Source organism: Engystomops pustulosus, chromosome 4 (assembly GCF_040894005.1).
Source record: "Engystomops pustulosus chromosome 4, aEngPut4.maternal, whole genome shotgun sequence".
Classification (NCBI taxonomy): domain Eukaryota; kingdom Metazoa; phylum Chordata; class Amphibia; order Anura; family Leptodactylidae; genus Engystomops; species Engystomops pustulosus.
This window is the reverse complement of record NC_092414.1, coordinates 39,438,166-39,459,044: the sequence shown is the minus strand read 5'-3', so window position 1 is coordinate 39,459,044 and position 20,879 is coordinate 39,438,166. Positions and strand designations below refer to the sequence as shown.

General features: G+C 40.0%; 1 protein-coding gene across 1 annotated transcript; it reads right to left on the bottom strand.

Moving 5' to 3' along the window:
• Positions 1 to 963: 963 nt before the first annotated feature.
• SLU7 (SLU7 homolog, splicing factor) lies at positions 964 to 19,133 on the bottom strand. The gene is made up of 16 exons (XM_072145769.1): positions 18,982 to 19,133; positions 15,894 to 16,066; positions 15,021 to 15,174; positions 12,808 to 12,888; positions 12,244 to 12,408; positions 12,069 to 12,137; positions 11,012 to 11,059; positions 9,794 to 9,925; positions 9,611 to 9,708; positions 7,523 to 7,590; positions 6,328 to 6,467; positions 5,401 to 5,562; positions 4,049 to 4,153; positions 2,133 to 2,201; positions 1,525 to 1,626; positions 964 to 1,313 (listed from the first exon to the last, which is right to left on the bottom strand). Exons 2-16 carry the CDS (start codon positions 16,052 to 16,054, stop codon positions 1,134 to 1,136), a joined length of 1,734 nt encoding a protein of 577 aa, XP_072001870.1. The 5' UTR covers positions 16,055 to 16,066; positions 18,982 to 19,133; the 3' UTR covers positions 964 to 1,133.
• Positions 19,134 to 20,879: the final 1,746 nt, after the last annotated feature.

Sequence of the window (20,879 nt, the reverse complement as noted above, 5' to 3'; positions counted from 1 at the left end):
GCAAAAGTTTTCTACAATTTGTGATATGACTTTTTGTCAAAAAAAATAGAACATTTGAAGGTTAGAAGATTGTAATTTTATTTCACATTTTTCCTAAAATGTAGAATTTTTACCCCCAAAAAACCTGACCAATCAGCAAAATTATACTACTAATATAAACTACAATGGGGCTTATTTACCAAGGGTCCGCAGATCGCATATCCATCTGACTTATCTGACTAATTTTTCGGGATTTGCGCTGCTTTGGCAGGTATTTAGAAGGGGATTGTGTCGCATGCGAACGGATTTTGGCGCAGAGGTGCTGGCTTTCATGCGACAGAAATCAGGGGAGGGCCTTCGAAAGATCCGACTGAGCACAGGATGCAAGATTAAAATTACATGCTCCAGGAAGGTGAACTCCTGCAGAACTGAGCGGGAAAGCAATACATGCAGGATATCGGGCGCACAATCTTAGTGAATCGCTGCACAGTCCATTGTCGTCAAACAATGCACTTTCAGGAACCCCTCCAGACGGGCAAGTAAACGTGCCCCAACGTGTCACAAGAAAACCATTTCAAAATCAGTTTGACAAGCTAAAAAGCTAAAACGGGCTGAGCCTTAATGTACAACTGGCTGTATTTGCACACACCATTACTATGGTAACAGAGCAAGACAGTCTGTTAGATCATCACTAGGAGCAAAGCATGAGGAGAAGCTGTTACAGATTACTGAGGGAACATGGGAGTTGTAGTTGGCATTTGCCTACTTTAGAAAGCCCATAACATTTTGTGATCATTACAGCAAACTAAGCTCCATTTTGTGATTAATGACATTAGGGTCTGTTGAATTCATCTTTTTATATCATTATAGGTTTTTGTATCAGATATCCATATTCCCGCACTATTCCTTTACGAAGTGTATGTTGTCCCACTACACTTGTAACAGCAGCCAACCAAAGACAATTACAAATATAAGCAGACTCACTAATTTTAAATATTTATCAGATAATACAATTAATCATTATACATAGTATAATGTAGGTGCATGGCAATAAAGACATCTATTTTTCCACATCTGTATATTGAGAAATACAAGCTACAATTGAGAAATATTGCATGCCTGGGGGGCAAGTTTGGGTACTTTTCTTAGGTTGGTCACTGTCCAAGGAATGAGGCCATAGGGTCATCGGGCCTTTTCCTTTTCATTCTGTACGCCTCCATCTCTTCCTCTGTTGGCTCTCTTGTCTCGTATAAGTTGTTATATGCCCTCTTCCTCTCGTCCACTTGGAGCAATTCTTCTACTTGTTTAAGACGTGCCTCCTCAGCATTCAGTGCCTGCAATGAAAAAAAAAGTGATATATATGTACTAAAAAATATATATTATTCAGTTTTTGTATTTTAATAGAGACTACTGTTCTGCATTTTAACTTTATTGCCAGAATAAAAATAAATAAAATTATATATAATGCAACTGCTGACCAACGCATAACACTACATATATACTCCTTGGCATTCACTATAATAATAATAAATACATTTCCCATACCTTCTTTAGTTTTTCCTGCTTTTTCTTCTCATCCCCTTCACTATCAGAGCCGCCACTTTTACGGTGCTTTTTCTTCTTTTTCTTCATTTTTTCTTGATGAATCTATCAACAGAACATATTTACATTTATCCCTAATTTATTAGCAAGGATGATATGATTGAAGCAGATGTAAACAACTCAACAAGTTTTCAAACTATTTCTGTGGACTGGAGAATCGGCATCCTCCATATGCGTTGTTGGAGGTATTAATGCTAACCTGCAAACATCACACCATTCACCATAATAATACTTCCCTGCATCACAGCTCAGAAACTAAACCTTGTGCATGTGTCTAAAATAGTGTGAAGCAAATGATGGGCCAGATTTACCAGGGCTTGTACCCCTGAAATCTGGTGATCATCATATACTGGCACACTCCGCTCCAGGATATAATAAATGTGCCCCAATGTCTTTGAGTCAGCAGATTCAACACCAAAAGCCTTAACAGTAATCCACAGTTAAAACCTTGAACATTAATTTCCATGGATATGTCTTTTAACATACATGGTTTGATATAATGTCTCAACATAATGTAATGCACTGCAGTCATTCAATGACATTTCACTTACCTCCACTAAGGTTTTGGGTAGTGACATCTCCGCAACTTCTGCCAGTTCCTCTTCGCAAAGATCAATATTCTAGGCAAGAATAAAAAAAAAAATAGTTCATATTTTAATAAACTCTTACGTTTTGTCTGAGTAAGCCCTAAAGGATCATTGTTATAGTGTTATAGAGAGTTCTCAGATTCCTATTGAACCACCCCTCAATACTTAGAGGTATTACGGGAATATGAAAGTCTGACAAAAACGAATAATGCTAAAAATAAATTTATACAAGAAATTTGTTAACCAAACAGAGATTAAATAGCTTACTTTTTGAATTTAAAACATTTTATGGGCTTTCTAAAGTAGGTGTAGTTATCTCCAAGATGGCCAACACAGGATACTTCAACTCCCATGAGCCCTCAGTTGTCAGTAACAGCTCCTCCCTCTCAGTCTCTGCTCCCAGTGATGATCTATCCTGCTCTGTTAGCATAGTAGTGGCAACAGTTTATAGTATCTGCCATCACTGCACATTACCTGAGCCCCACTGAGATGATGTCTTACCACAACACTGACCATACTGGATGTGTATCACATACTTTACTGGTGTACCATGCACCAGCGTGTCATAGACCCCCCCTATATCAGTATTACCTGCTATGGACCGATGTGCCTCCATGTACATCATCATCCAGTCACAACACACCTGCCCAACATACAAATCACTACTCTCAATCCCTCCAACATAGACCCATAAAAATGCATCCTTCCTTCCCACCGTCTCCTAAATGCAGTTCCATATAAATATATCCAGCTTTAGGCTGCAGTGCCATGTAGCAAAAACATCCCTCCTGCCCCTAACCTGCAGCCCATGTAAATACACTCCTCTTGCCCCTCCCGCCCCAATAAATAACATCACTATTGTCCATTCACTATTGCACAAGTCCTGTCCTGCCTCACACACCACTACTTCTCTCCTCCATTAACGGATCTGCCTGTGCAGATAAAGGAGGGTTCTCTGCTCATTGATGATGGCCCTATCCCTTAACCCCTTCCCTTTTTGCCTTTTTCATTTTTGCTTTTCCGTTTCATCATTCCGCTTCCTGTAAAATATTTTCCGTTACTTGGTTCAATGCCGGGAATAACAGTTTTATATATTGATAGAACATGGTAGTTATTGATAAACCTGATCTTACAGTTCTAGGGAAACTTTCTTGTTCATTTTTTTTTTTTTTAATACACCTTTTTTTTTTACTGCATTGCTAGTTTCCCTAGCAGGGCTGGTCACTAATACAATATACAGGCAGTCCCCGGGTTACATACAAGATAGGGTCTGTAGATTTCTTCTTAAGTTGAATTTGTATGTAAGTCGGAACTGTATATTTTATTATTGTAATCCCAGACAGAACATTTTTGGACTCTGACAATTGGATTTTAAAAGTGTTGGGTTGTCATAAGAATCAATATTAACACTAAAGCTTCACCAGACACATTTGATAACTGGTATAGCTGTTTATTGTAGCCTAGGAATAAAGTAGAATAAATTACCAATATCCAGAGGTCCGTTTGTAACTAGGGGTCGTATGTAAGTTGAGTGTTCTTAAGTAAGGGACCGCCTGTACTGCAACAGTACAGTATTGCAGTACATTGTAAATTCACTGGATCTGTGAAGGAGCCTGTTGACAGCCAACTCCTTTACAGAACCTGCTATAACAGCTGTGGAACCCTGCCAGGGTTGTTATACACATTTACAAATTGTATGAAAAGGGGGCGATGGAATTGCATGTAATAAAGCAGTGTGCCCAAAGTGTTTTGGGGCAATAATCTGACATGAACCAAGCCAGCAAATAGAAGGTATACATACTTAGCACTAGATACTTTATAATCTTGCACATGTAAATGTACTTGTATACAGTCAATGGGTACCATACTTGGATACTTACGCTGTTTACTTTCCCAGCTTCACCTGTGCAATAAGACATCTTGACAAAGGAATGGCAGCACTTGTATCCCCATCTTCCATCTTTCCAATATGAGCCCCAAATACACTAGAACAGAGACAACATTATGAACACATATATAAACTACTTGATTCATCAAATCAGTAAGTGCATAAGGTAAACCACCGCCAAGCCCAATTATATACCAAATTTTTACTCTTACCAAAAAGTCTGAAAAATTAACCTCTTACTGTCTATGCCCTTTTTCATTTTTGGGTTTCAGTTTTTTGCTCATGTCAATTAAAATCCATAACATTTTTATTTTTAAATGTATAAGGGCTTACTTTCTGAATGTACTCATGTTATGTTTCAATGTCATTGCACCATTTTCTTACAAACTCCAGTTTCACTGTGTGGTCCAAGTGACACCTCCCCTTTATTCTTTGGGTTGGTACAATCACTGAGATACCAAATGTATAGGTTTCATTTTGTTTGACTACAACATTTTTCTACTTTTTATTCTTTTTTGCTACCATTTTGGGGACTGTACAACATTTTGATCATTTATTAGAATTTTAAGTATGAAATATGAACAGTATTTTCCATTACAGTGTCCACCGCAGGGAATTATAGTTTTGGTAGACCAAGCATTTTGGGAAACATGGATATCCAAAATCTTTATATTTCTGATCTATGGAAAGGGGGACCATTTGAACTTATTTTTTGTAAAATAAAAAATTCTGCAGGTTTTTTTAAATGTGTATTTTTGGTCCCTCTAGGAGAGTAGAATTCTTACAGATTCGACTGAAAGATAGGCCTGGAAGTCTCAGACACTTCAGCAAATATGCACTTCAGCTATCAGCACATTGTAATGAATGAGGAGTAAAATCCCCATATACTGCCATATTGCAGTATGGCAGTATATGGTAGGATTGATCAGACAACCCAGGGTTACCCTAGGGAGAACATGTGACCTTTTCAAATATATGAATAACTCCCCACACTCGGGATTGGCTGTAGAGGAGCAGGGGGCGTCGGTAAGCCAAGTGATGGGTGTTTTCATATATTTGGAAAGGTCACACACCCCCCCAAGGGTGGGGGGGAACTGCTCCTTTCCAGCCCCTCCCATTTGGCAACTGCCTAGTCACACAGCAGATGCTAATGAAAGGTACAATATAAACATATCTTTTTTTCTGTAAAACCAATTTTTAATACAAAAACATTTTGGCAGTGTATGTACTATGCTCTGTGGGGACTGGGGGAGTGCTAAAAATGGGTCTCCTGGTGACAGGTTCCCTTTAATGCAGTTGAGTGATCAGATGCAGACACTCACACACTAGTGCCTGGTCACTTACCGTGTGGTTATTTATCAGTACATCTTCCTCATACTTGGAACGGGCAACAGCTTTCTCCTGTCCCTTAATTACAGTGCCATGTCTGGAGTATTCCACATAATCCTCTGTCTGAGCTAGAAGCAGCTCCGCAGGGGGAACGTCCAAATGTTCCTGTCCCCCATACTGTAAAATACAGCAAAACCAGCATTAAAGCAAACTAGGCAGATCAATTTTGTCCATATGGTTCTACCAAATATTTTAATAATCCATAATAGAAGTTTCATTTCATTCAAGTCTATTATTGGCGCCATTAAATGAAGGCTAGCCCAGATGTAGGTGCAAACACCTGGTGTGTATGAAGAGTGCTCAGCCCTCTCCATACACCCCTTGTTAAAGGAAACCTACCATTGAGAATGGTAGGGGTAAGCTGTAAGTACCGAGCACCAGCTCAGGGTGAGCTGATGCCGGTACTTACTTTCGTTAGTGTTATAAACCACAGTATCGCGGTTTTAACACTTTTTAAACTTTAGAGCAGAAGGGGCTTCGACCGTGCGCGCGCAACATCTCCACTATTTCCTATGTAGACGTGCGCACGCAGCGCCGAAGCGTCTTCTGCTCTAAAGTTTAAAAAGTGTTAAAACCGCGATACCGCCGATTATAACACTAACGAAAGTAAGTACCGGCACCAGCTCACCCTGAGCTGGTGCTCGGTACTTACAGCTTACCCCTGCCATTCTAAGTGCTAGGTTTCCTTTAAGGGTTGACATACTATTAAAATGGATTGGTGGCAAACTGATATGACATATGTTAAAAGCCAATCTTCTAGTTTCATGTTGGTAGATCAAGATTTATCAGCAAATTAAATATTAGTTACTTATTTATTGCTTTACATTGTATACAAAGTATATATGCAGGACTTTATCATCTGTCTACTTGAAAAGTACTTACTCTTTCCAGAATACTCTTTTTTTGGTCTTCCTTGAAGTCTTCTTTCTTAACTTTGAATGATTTGTATAAAACTTCCAATTTAGTTGGATCGGCCTGAAGGTGTACCTCTGAACCCTTCTCATAGGCTTCCCATGCAAATACTGTGCAGAATAAAAAAAATATCTTTAGTACACTGCAATAAGAATTATATATTTAAATGTGTCTGTTCTAAAAATCACTATCCATATGCCCTATTAGGACACAGGGGGGAGATTTATCAGAAGAGTGAGATAAAACGGTTGTAGGATGCCCATGAAAACCAATCAGAGCTCAGCTTTGATTTTAAAAACAGCTGTGGGAAGATGAAAATTGAGCTCTGATTGGTCGTTATGGGCAACTTAACAGTTCTGCTCTCACTGGCAATGGTCACTCATGGTTTGCACTAAATGATTAAATCACTTTATAGGCACATTGAAGAAATATTACTCAAACCATATATAGCCACCTATATTTAGTTTTGTAATGTGTAACAGTAAAAGGATTTCAAACTTATTCTACATCACACCATCCTTCTGTCAAGCACATTATATGCTCGGAAAACCTCTAATTGTCGGCTATGGGCGTTTCTACGTTCATGTAATTGTTCATATAGAGACAATTTTGTCACTAGATGTTTGTTTGCTGCCAGAGAATGTATCCAACTGTGAGGATTTCCAGCATAACCTAACAACGATGTATTCTTACAACTAAGTGAATAAACAAGATGTGAGTGTAGCCTTACTAAAGCCCAGTTCAGCTGCAACACACAGAAGGAAGCAATCTGCATCTTATTTTGTTGTGTTAGGTGTTCTGAGCCTGCTCTGGAACAAAGTGATGAGTGTTCAGTGTCAAATTAACCTATCTCAATCAAATTCTAACAACCGGCACATTGTAACAGATCTTCAGAGAGGACAATGCCTTGAGTCTCATGTAGACTCGTACACACTCATATTACACAGCCAAAGTCAGCTTTTCTCTGTTGTGAATGTTCAGGGAGAGAGATACCCTATAACAGCTCCATAATGGTCTAAAATGGATTATATGTGGGAAGTTTTTAATGCCAATGAACTACGAAATCAAAAAGTTACAATATTACCCTCTTCAATAAAGGTTACAAATGGTATCTATACACATACACGTTATAACGTAATTAATAAACACAAAACCTTTTACTTACGCTGTGTCTGCGCCATTGAAATTGTATCTCCAGTATATCTGACAAAATTATCTCCAGCGTAGCTGACCCTGTAAAAGAAACATACGTCAGGCAAGCAGCAAAATATGTATCCTCACATTTTCAATATCATTCCCCTAAACCTCTAATAGAGCAGCAGCACAACCATAATAAGAGTGGACGCAGGAGCCACATTTTCACGATGGACAAGGTCCCAGACGCTGAACCTTCAGCATTAAGTACAAAGCTCAGATAAGTTTATAAGATTTTTTTTTTCACATTTGTAGTAATTTTTTAGCTAATTTTATAAATGAAAGACACCAATCGTATTACCTGGGGAAATGCAGGAGCAGACTTCTTATACTTAACATGGACTTTTGCAGAAATCCACAACTTTAGAACAGAGATACTCGAGTTTGTAGCCCAAACACATTTTAGTCTATTAGATGCAAACAATATTTGCTCTTATTGTATTGGAAATTTGATTACAAGAGCCGTGAATGCAACGTGTGCTTTACCTTTACTGCCAAGAAGTGCTGTACACATCTAGTAAACATGGGCATGAACTTTAACAGAAATTTTCACATTGTTTAATTTGTAGGGTTTCTAATTGAAGGTGGTAAGAGAAGTGGAAGAAATGTATGAGGGAAATTGTAATAGGCAAACAAAATTATAAAAAATATTATCATTGCTTTTTGGGGGGTGGCAACCCTTACACATTGGGAAGATGTTGGGGGAAGTGAGTGTATTATAGTGTAATTTATTTTATGTCATATGTATAAAAGTCTAATATGTCAGCATTTTTTGGTTTTGTTCTTGCCGTAATATAAAAAAAATGATTCATTCGGGGGTTGTAGCTGTATTCCAGCTACAACCCTGGAATAATAAGCGTTTTTAACCACCCTGCTGGTACTAACACCACACAAAAGTTGCAGAGTGCAACCCTGTGTAACCCTGACACACTCTGCAGCTTTGTATGACCAAACGGTTTCATTAAATATTAAGATTTATAACATAATTTTGGAGCAAGTCTTAGGGCTCTGCATCAAGATGTACTGGGAGGTGCTGGAAAACCTACGCGGGGATGGATGTGAAGGGACATAAATTCAAGGAATGTTTTTCATGGGACAACTTTATGCTTTTTTTCCCCCAAGATAAAAAGTGTAGGATAATGGGGTGATGGACCGGTGTCTTTATTCCAAACTATGCAAGAAAAAGAAGCATGCAAAATAGGTCAAAAGTAATGAAATCCTTAGAATAATTACACCACACAAAAAGACAATAAAAACTGAACCTACGTCACCAATGAATCAACCCTCAGGGCAGTGCATAGCACATGATAATGCCCACTGTCCTGGTACTCCAGCTCCCCCTGCTGGCCAAATTCAAATATGTCAAAATCAATGCAATACAATTTGTAGGCTGAAAAATACAGCTCATCAAGCTCCTCGCTTCTGTGGCCCTGTTAACAGGTATATAGTTATCTTATACATTTGTTGTGGCATGGCTTTCATATGGACTTTCATCTAGGGATTTCTCGTGAATGTTAGTATCACCATATGATACAACTTGTATACCATGGTGGGGCATATTTTTCAGCCTACAAATTGTATTGCATTGATTTTGACATATTTGAATTTGGCCAGCAGGGGGAACTGGAGTACCAGGACAGTGTGCATTATCATGTGCATTGCAGGTGGATTGGTTCATTGGTGACGTACGTTCAGTTTTTAAATGTTTTTATTGTGTCTTTTTGTGTGGTGTAATTATTCTTATAAAGGATTTCATTACTTTAGTATGCTTCTTTTTCTTGCATTGTTTAGTGTTGTTTTTTTGCCATGTTATGGTTGTTGTATTCATATGTGGTGCAGTGTTGGTCCGTTTTCTTCATTTTCGGTGTCTTTACAGTATTCCAACTTATCTATTGTGATACTGACACATGAAAGTCTTATCCTATGGAGGAACACAGAGGATAGTTTAACCCATCTGTGTTCCTCTCCCTGAAGAGGTCAGACAGGGATATCCCGTGGTGCAGGTGAATGGAATGTACAGAAAATCCATAAATGAAAACATAAAAAAATGTGAACTTACTCATCAGCATTCCTGCCCGCATCAGAATATGGATTTTCCCTCATGGCTCTCGTTTTTGGATCGTAGTATGCAGAATTTGGATTTAAGTTTCTTAAGTACTGTAGTAAGAACAAAAAGATGTATGAACCACATTTCAAACAAATTCCCCAAATACTGCACATCTCCAATGAATAATCATCTCACCTTGGCAGTGTCTTCTCGGATACGCAGATTTCTGACTGTGATGCGTCTCTTGGAATCAAAGTTCTGTCCTGGCATATCAATGTCATCTGCATATTTATCCTCGTCCTCATCCTCACTGTTGCGATCCCTCTCCTGAAAAATTGGCAAATGTAAGCTTATGCAGAGTACAACATTACACTACAAGCATTTCTAGATCTCAACTATCAATTTGAACATATCCGGCAAAAAAAAAGTTGCAATAATATTAAACAAAAACAGTAATCACCTAAAGCACAGCTAAAATACATATTCTCCTTTGGTCCCCTACCAGCCTTTGCTTACTAGATGTAAGTGGCCTGCAATCTTTAAAGGGAACTTTTGCATAGCCTAGCTTAAAGGGGTTTTCCCAGGAACTGAAGTTAGGCCCTATCCACCGGATAGGGACCAACTTGCTGATCAGTGGGGGTCTCAGTGATGAGAGCAAAACTGTGCTAGCAGCTCAGGGCAACCAATCAAAGCTCAGCTTTCATTTTTCCATTGCAGTTTAGAAAATGAAAATTGAGCTACGATTGTTTACCATAAGCAAATTGAGAGTAAATCTGTTCTGGCTTTTCTGATATATGATGCTCTACTATGTCAAAGTGGGTTGGCCACATTAAAGGACATCCATCTACCACCGCGATCAAGGATTGTAAATCAAGCACACTGCATACTGGTGTGTGCTCCATGTGGCAGGATCCGCTTTTCTTAACAAGGGGTTTTCCGGAAATATGAACGTCTGACACAAAACGCAACAATGCTCTAAATAAATGAATATAACAAAACTAAAATGTCATTTAATAGTTTGATTTTATGATTCCCAAAATGTTATGGGCTTTCTAAAGTAGGCAGAGTTACCATCAATGCACATTATGTCACATAGATGACGTCTCACACAACACTGGCCGTATTAACAGATGATACGCAGATGATACGCACACTCTAACCTTCCAGGAGAATTTAGTCTCATCACCATCAATCCCCCGTAATACAGACAGGGGGAACCTTGTGACTCAGTTTATTAATCTACTCCCTTCTTCCCTATAATCTAGGGCATTGACATCATCATTATGGTCCTGCAAGGTAGATCATGCACTCACACAAACAGGAATGGCTTACTGAGGTGGTAAAAAGTATTCCTGAACTAGGGAACTTTACTTCACGTTTAATCCAATACATGTAGAACACAGAATGGCTTACTGTTTGAGCATTCTGATCCTCTTCTCCCCAATGGTGCCTTGGTGAGCTCTAATTGACGAAAGTGAAATAGGTCACAATAGAAAGACAAATCATGTTCAAAGAAGAAAAACAACAGTATTTCCTTGGAAAGATCCAAAATAAGATATGCATGTTTAGAAGTCAGCCTGAGACTAGCGTTTGGCTTTTATTTTGTTTTGTTTTTTTAAACCAAAAGTTCATTTAAAAAAAGTAAATAAATTCTTAAGCCCTTAACAACCCTAAACATGCATGTTCTTCCTAATAAGGGGACAGGTCACACCCCAGCACGAACATGCACGTCCTGGTGATCATTGGCTGTATGCACTTGATTAGCAGTAGGAGAAGGACTATAAAACCAATTAATGATGACTGCAGCAGATAAGGAGACTTCTTCTGTAACCCCCACACAAAACAATGGAGTGCTGCTAGAGGGTTGTTAAGGCACCCAGAGGCCTTATCAAGGCATCAGAGACCGTCAACAACAGTAGCCAATTAGGCTTAAAGGGAACCCATCACCACATTTTTCACAAATACAGCTAGTCTCAAGAGCCATATTCACGAAATACCAACCTTCTCATAGCTAAACATTGTTTCAGTCACATCCCTATAAAATCAACTTTGTAATTTTATCTTGCACCAATCCAGATGTAGATTGAATCAAAGGGTCATGCCCTGCTAGGCCAAGTCCAGCAGCTCCTTTCCATTGCTTCTAACTATTCAGCACTTAATGTCACGTGGCCAGGGTGATGTTATCTAAAGTCCTTTTATCCCCTTACATTTGCAAACTGTACCCCATGCAGGTATCTTATCACATTAAATCACAGCATGCCTCAATGGAGATATGATAAGGAGTAGAAGTCCATAGAGGCTTGCTGTGATTTCTTGTGATCAGATACATACATAGGGTACACTTTGCAATTGTTAAGGTGTAAAAGAACCTTAGATGACGCGAGTTAAAAGATATGGCCAGAAAACACATTCAAGAAAACAAACAAGTAAATAAAGGTCTAGCAATATATTATATAAAATGTTTGCTTACCACTTGTTCTGACAGTTTTCCTGAAGCCAATTCTTCTTGCAGTTTTTGAGCCTTTAATGTACGTTTTGCCTTTAAAAAAATAAAAAATGTAGAAAAAGGAGCAATTTTAGTTTGATTATTTCTGGTATAGTATTCCTAGAGAGCGAATATATGACACAAGATGGCATCAACAAACCAGGTCAACTTTGGCATGCTCTTCAACAATTTTCATGTGCTCCTCGGGGTTGTAACCATTCCAGCGATCTCTCTTGCCATCATAATCGAGCATAAGTTGGGGTTGTTCAAACTCATCTGGGGCAATGTTAGCTCCATTGAACTTTGCGCCAATTCTCCGAGGTCTCTGGAAAAGGGAATTCATGATGAGTAGCCAAACATATATTTTAAAGTATACAGGCAGATTGTACTTAAGTTGAATTTGTATGCAAGTCAGAACTGTATATTTTATAAGTGTAGCTCCAGACAAACATTTTCAGATTTTCAATATTTTTTGTAGTAATGGGACCAAGGTTTATCAATAAAACTTCATTACAGACACCATACAGCTGATCATTACAGTCTGGGACTAAAGTATCCGGAGATCTTCACAAGAGCTCACAGTGGGCAGAGGGGTCTGTCTTTAACTAGAGGTCGTCTATAAATCGGGTGTCCTTATGTAGGGGACCACCTGTATTACAGAAAAGCTTAAAGAGATCTAATAAACCAGCAAAGAACAATAAAAAGAAATATATAGTGGTCTCACCTCAAAACAGTCTTTTTTCTTATGAGTCATGGCACCACAATTCTCACAAGCCCCTTGCCGATATTTTGTTGCAATTGTGCCCTAAAAATGTAAAAAGAAAGCTCTGTGGAAAAGCTACATACAATGTCCCAAATATAATTATCCAGCCAATCTTAATTTGCCATCAATCCTTAGGTCAACTTCTAGTATAAAGAAAATTTTATGAAATGCATAAAATCTATTTTCTTTCATACATACTATCCAAAAATTATCAAGTATTTGTGTAGTATAAACAAAATTGTTTGTGCTTATCCAAATTTTTTGACTGTTACTTGGCCAACACATGATAATGCTTTGATTTAAACCATTATTTAGTAGCTATGGCTAGATGTTTAGGGTCATTGCCCTGCAGAACCTAAAGCTGACTGCAGACATACATGCTTGGTTGATCGAAATGGACCGATGGGCAGGTTATATTCCATGGACCATATTCCACGGACCAAATACAGTGCAATGGACGGAAGTCCTTGCATTATAGAGAGATACAATTCAAGGTCTGCAAGCCTGTGGGCCAAATCGCAGCTACGGCACAGTGTTAACACTACTGTTTGGCCAGCAGGCATGGACTTCTTGGATCATTGCTCTGTGCTTGGTTCCTGGAATCTGACTAGGGTCCGTTTCCATGGGCTAAGCATATCTGTTTGCAATCAGCCTAAGCCCTAGTCTCAAATCTTTTGCAAGACTAACAGATTTCCTACAAGATTGCACTGCTTTCCATTCATCTCCCACCTACTCCAACCAGCTTACCCAGTATGATGTTGCGGGCTCCACCATGCTTCTTAAGTGGATGGACTGTGAAGCAGCTGGGAATATTTTATGGGAAGATGGATGGAGCCAGATACAGGAAAATCTGTAGGAGGCTCCAGAAGACTTGAGACCCCAAACATACATCCATAAGCTACAATGGAGTAGTTTAAATTGAAGCAAATGGCTCACAGTCATGACCTAAATTTCATTGATAATCTGCAGTGTGACTTGAAAAGTGCTGTTCAGTGTGCTCTATACAGTCTGAATGAGCAAGAGCAAAACGTGGACAAATAGCCTCTAGATATTAAAAAGCGGTTTGATACTCACTGGTGATACCTCACCAGACTTGCAGCTTTATTGCAACCAAAAGTGGCTCTACATGGTATTAAATTTGTGGTAAATAAGATATTATTCATTCACAAAAAAAATAACACATTTTTTGCTCCCTTTTCAAACTCCAGGCAGGAGAACTGCACGGGAGCATTGAGCTCAACCATGGAGTCAAGCTGTCTTTCCACCTCCATACGGCGGCTCTGCATCGAAGAGCAGTACAAGCAAAATTATAGGCGCATGCCCAAGACTTCAGAAGAAACCGATTATTAGGGTAATAAGGATTAGAATTTTATTACTAAGTGGCCATATGCAGGCAGAAAGAGCTTGACTGCACGGCTGAGCTCCACAGCCTTGACGTTAACCACTTCTCAACAGATCTATGCTGTATTATCCTACATGATACACATATATATACACATATATATATATATATATATATATATACATATATATATATATATATATATATATATAGCCTACATTCATCTCTAATCCACTGACAGATTTATCCCAATACTGAGCACAGTAAGCAAGCTGTATACAAGATCTGTAACAGGTCAAAAACACACTCATTCCTGAAGGCCTGCAGCCTTGGCTCCCACTGCAGTTACAGCGCACACTGTAAAGTTGCGTCTAGCAACTTTCTGTATAGCGACCAGCCAAAGGAAGCTGCGCATGCACAAAGATGCAACTCCTCTACACTGTGCATATAAAAACGAGAGAGATGACCACGCAAGTGCAGGAGTTACTTTGAGTGGTCAGGTGCATCAGCCATGACTCAATGACTTGGCGCATTCATATGGATGCCCACAAATGCTGGTGGGGAATAAAGTAAACTTTTGATATAGCTTTTTACGTGACAGGCACTAGGTATAAATACACTAAAAGAACCCACAGGATTTGTTGTCTATTCCAACAGCCAGACAAAAATGTGGAAAAAGATAAAACATTTATTTTATGGTAACATTTCAAGGTTTGAAAAATGATGAAATAAATTGAGGTTTCATCTTACCAGGCTGGAATATACAACGGACACTGTGGATTCTATTCACTGCTCCAGCTCAGTTTTCTATATACTGGCACAAACTGCTCACCTCTTTAACCCCTTTCTTGTACCAATCTCCCATTAACGTGTATTCTTTCTGCTTCTCATCCTGGGGACGCTGATGCTTTAGAGTCGGCCTCTTAGATGGATCCACATACCATGGGACAGAAGAAATGTACTGAGGGATGTGAGGATTGATGTCCCTGGAAAATAATGATAAAAAATGTAAAATACGTACGTGAATAAAACATTAACGTGTCCCTCCGATGCTACCTTCACAACAATTTATTTTGCACCAATGAATAGGGGCTTAAATTACAATGATTCCTCTACCATGCATTTAGCCTTTACCTAGCCGGAGGTCTAGGTTGATATATCTATGAGGAATACACAACACACATTGGAGGAGCTTAATCGTGAGCCCCGGCATTATAAAATCCCTGGCCATCCAGTGGCACCAGATGCATGAAGAAGCTTAGGCCTCCAGATGAATCCAGCAAGACTGCAGAACTACATATTTTCTACTCCAGGTCCTTAGTAACGCACTGCAGTGTGCAAACTTTCCTAATGCTGCCAGTGCTGGTGTCTGAGCTTGTCTTGTAATGAAGGAGGGAAGGGCTGAATGCAGAGTTCACTGCAGTGTGTAGACAGTGGAAGCTTTCAATGAGAAGAATCTGCTATGCCCAACCATAATCAGAAGGATTACGGTTGGATCCCGGGACAACAGAAATTGTATAGAACAGGACGGAGAGAGACAGGTTGGAATTATCTCTGTGAAATGCAGAATTTTTGTTAATAACATTGAAATAGAGAATGTGTTATTTGTTAACCTGAGTATATTTAAGAATCTTGTCTTTATTGGAATATCGTATTATGACCGTGTCACTAGAAAACTTACTCTGTACCAGAGAACACCACTTACTTTCCTTCTTCATCCACCTCAGCTGGAGCATTTCCCAACTTTCTCTGTTCTTCAAGCTCCTTCTTCTTTCTCCAGTCTTCCCTGGTCATCTTTTTGGGTTCATCCATCCCAGATGGATCTACACCTCCTCCGCCAGAGATAAGATCTGTACCTCCAGACATTTCCAAGTTGCACTTCAAAGAAAAATTGTATTTTCAGTGAATTTATATAAGCCGTCATATGTTCATAAGTAATACCAATACTTACAGTTATTATGTGTATTCTGAATTTATCACCAGTTTTTCCTACTTCTGTATAAGCTTTATAAAGAGAGGAGAGACATCAGAGGGATAAGATAATCCCCCTCCCAGTCATATATGCTTGGCAGTATGAAGGACATTCTAGATCAGCGTTGAATGGAGTAGTTGCAGATACAGCACTGGGGGAAAACAGTTGCAGACTCACTAGAAGCTGCAGCAGTGTCTGCATTCGTACCTCTCTTAGCGTATAAAAATCCTTCATATACACTTAGCGTATACATCGGCAAATAGTGGCAGACGGAGGAATAGTAGTTGCCTCAGTCTGCTACTAAACATCCTGTACGTCCCAAAATGCAGGATGGAAAGAAAGACGTAGCAAGCTATATCCTTTCATCCTGCAGCTTCCTATTGAGCAACGTATTCGCTTAGAGGAGGCAATAGACAGCTATGATGCACAGATGCAGCGTATTGCATCTCTTCCCACAGCCCCGCCAGGCACATTTCTTGCTTGGCAGTAGGGAGGACCCAGTGTCACAGTCCATACAAGAACAGTGACATCACTTGGAGAAGACCCAGGCTTCGCAGGCCGCTGCCAATGTACACTCCTCCGCCCACATTCAGGGGAGAGGGGATCCCCGTGGGGACGTATCTCACTGTATACGGATACATGACATATATGTGGGATACATATATATACGGATATATATATACGGATACATGACGTATATGTGCCATACATTGTAATGACATGTCGGATGACAAACCTATGGCAAAAAATAAGCCTAAAACTGAACCCAGCCTAAAACTGCTTCTATCCTCTCTGTAGGGGCTATTTGTGACAGTCGAATGCCCAGTCCTGCTCTGGAAATTAGCACAGGAGCAAGAAAAACTGCACTGACATGGAAAGATGTTGCTGTAGACTCAAGTCCTGCACTAGCTCATTTTTTTTTTTTTGTCATCGGGCATGTGAACCCTGAACTGAATGTACAGCACGAGGAATTAACAGTGCTCTATAACTAAAAATAATACATTGTACTGGACCTGAGGAAGAAAGTGGAACGATCTGCGCGGTCCACAAAAATAAAAATCATTAAATGTCAGTACAGTCTGAATAATTTTGGTATCATGTCAAAAACCACTGAAAGCAGGAGGAGAAATGAATATTGGCAGTAGGCAGTGATTTGCTGCTGCTGCCTGTATTCGGAGAGTCCCTATATGGCAGTGATGGCGAACCTTTTGGAGACAGAGTGCCCAAGCTACAACCAAAATCTACTTGTAAGTCGCAAAGTGCCAACATGACAATTTAAGCAGTAACTTATTGATCCCTACTTTAATCGTATTAAATTAATTAGGGTTTTAATCGTATTGGTGTCCTGAGTTCACCAATACAATAGAAAGATGGAGAAATTTGGATTGTAGCTTCCCTCCAGCGTCCCCTGAAGAGGTAGAATCAGGAGACCCAGAGCAGGAGCTCAAATGACAATCCATCTCTATCCAGCCCTTCCTGCTCCTCCTGTAGTCCTGGCAGCCAAGGATGTTGCTTTAAAATTGTGCTGAGCATGGTGCGCCCTGGGCTGTATTGGATCACAGGAGAAGGCCTTGAGTCCTAACTGGAAAACTCTGTGTTGGGGTAAAGGCCTGGGTGCCCACAGAAAGGGCTCCGAGTGCCACCTCTGGCACCCGTGCCATAGGTTCGCCACCACTGCTATATGGAGTTTACAGCACTGCAGAGACACCAACAATGTGTGCTCAGTGGAGGCTGGGGATAGAGGCCATACAGGGGTACATGACCCCATAGACTATCAAGGCCACAGTTGAACATTCAGCAGGATGACATGGCACCTACTACTACTTTATCCCATACCATGTTTCCTGCAGGATGCAACACATAATTAACGGATGAGAAACAAAAGGGGCCTCTGCCTGCCAATATATGTGTATGGCCATGTGCCAGGTGCACGCTGGAAACTTTCATGCTAAATATGTCCAGAAAACAAGGTATGAATGTAGGCTGTAAACATTATTATTTATTTATAGAGCACCATTAAGTCCACGGTGCTGTACAATCAGTATGGGGTTCACATACATTACATTAAGAAAAAGAGGTGCAAGTACAAAATACAAAACTACAGTGATCAAGATACAAGTGGGAGGAGGACCCTGCCAGTGAGGCCTCACAATCTATATGGGAAGGGGGGGGGGGGGGGGCATGTAGGATGGGCGCCACTACTATGCTTTAAAAAAAAAAATATATATGTATACATATTACTAGTATATTACCACAGAGAGTGTGTATAAAAACACATATAATGCAATACAATTAAATGTAACCACAGACGACACACAAGGCGCAGATATCCACAAACCACCCAAACTATAGTGAAGAGCAAATAACCAAAAATGCTGAAATGCTGAAGGTAGCACCAAAAATGAAATAAAAAAAGGGTTACTTTCCAGAGCACCACAGGGGTCACCGCTGAGGATATGTGATCTGTATATTCCACATGTAATGGATCAGGGCTGGAGAGGTGAAAGCATTGTCCAGCATAGACACAGGTATAACAATCCCAATACACGTGTGTCCTAGTGTAGAAGCGGAGCCCCCGGGCTGCTCCCGCCATGAGAGTGCGCGCACATCACATTACACTCAACTGTGACCACAAGTCGCAGATATCACAGGGATATTACACTAACACCTCACACACTGTACAGCAGTATAACCGCGCGTGTTCCTCTATATGAACGGACATTCTCAGTCTGTCTGGTCACCAGCGCATAACCTATCCGGAGCGGGGAGCACAATATACACCTCCGGCACAGCGGGAGTACAAGCTCCGGGCACCACTTACCGCGCACCAGACGATATTCACCGGAAAAACGCGACTACGGCAGAAGCGAGCGAAAACCGGAAGTAAACAAGTGATCCCGGACGTGACGCAGGGCAAGTCGTCATCTGGATAGTGGGTGGAGCGTAGAGCAGGAGACTGGGATGGAGTTATGATAAGTAGCCCCGCCTTCTGGAGTACGTGTGCCAGTGTAGTGTACAGGGCAGGAGTCCAGAATGGAGGGTAGCAGGAGGAGCTCTCTCTGGAATTCATATTCTAGCCTGATCTCCACAGACCATACTAAAAATGTAGACACTACAGCCTTGCAGCGCTGGGGTCCTGGGTTTAGTCCCAGGGTCAGCATCTGCAAAGAGTTTGTATGTTCTCTCCATGTTTGCATAGGTTTCCTCCGGGTCCTCTGGTTTCCTTCCACACTCCAAAACATACTGGTAGGTTGATTAGATTGTGATCCCCATTGGGGCAGGGACTGATTTGGCAAGCTCTGTGCAGCGCTGTGTAATCTGTGTTTGCTATATAAATAAAGGAATTATTATTATTATTATTAGACATCAGAAGTCCCTCCTCTTGGTGTCTGTCTGTTTTCAAAAGGACATTTGCCATGAAATAAATGGATTTTTGAGTTATTAAGATGTGATATATTGAAACAAAACTACAATAATAATTATAATTCCTTTATTTATATAGTGCACACAGATTACACAGCGCTGCACAGATCTTGCCAAATCAGTCCCTGTCCCCAAAACCAGAGGACCTGTAGAAAAGCCATGCAAACATGGAGAGAACATACAATCTCTTTGCAGATGTTGACACTGGGACTTGAACCCCTGACCCCATTGCTGCAAGGCTGTACATTAAAAATAAATATTCAGCAATATTTTTGCTACGGTCAATAAAGAATTTCCTTGACAGTCTGCCAATATATATGTATAGAAAAAACAGATAACCACATTCAACTAGTATCATAAAAATCTTCTTTTGTCTTCAATTAAAGACATGGAATAGAAAATAATTTTCTTCATCATATTAAAAATCAGCCTGGTCACATGACACAGAGGCGAAGGATTTCCCTCCGTCTCCCTGACCTTGGCTGTGAAGCTAGAGACAATGACGTACAATTTCCCCAGGGGACTCGGCTACAGGAAGAACATAACAGCGTTGCCAGTGGGTGCCGCCATCTCGGATGGCAGATCCCCGGCTCCAATTGGTTGCAATGGCAGCCTGCAGTGTCATAAAGTCTCATAGCCTGTCATGGACACTGGTCTCTTATATCCTGCCATAAGCTGGTTAACAGTAAAATTGCAATATACTGCAATACAGTAGTATTGCCGCATATTGTATGAGCAACCAGACACTCCATGGTTAAAGAACCCCAGGGTATGAAAAAAAATGTTTCCCCAAGAACACATACAAAAATAAATGATGATAAACGTATGCCAAAAAATGACACCTTACACGGGTCTGTTCACGGAAGTATGAAAAAGTTATTGGCCTCAGAATTTGCCAAAGACACAAATTTTTATTTGTATTAAACATTTTAATTTTCTTAAATCTACTAAAACTTAATAAAACCTGAATAAATTTAGTATCCCTGATGGATTTTTATCCAGGGCTCCAACAACCCTTCTCAGTTGTAAGGTGATCTCCAAATTAATCATTACAGGAGGGGATAAGATGGCTGCTGGTACCGGGATAGAAAGTATAATAGAAAGATACAGACACTCAAATCTCTCTTTATTCCAGGCACGTAGCCGTGTATATGGAAACCAAATATGCTTTGCAGAGGACGTGAAAGGTAATAAAATACTGAAATGCTATAGGTTAGCTCGAAAATACTTTGTGTAACTCCCAGAAATACCCTTTAGCTACTTTTTCCTAAAATAATGTTGATGGAATCTATGTAC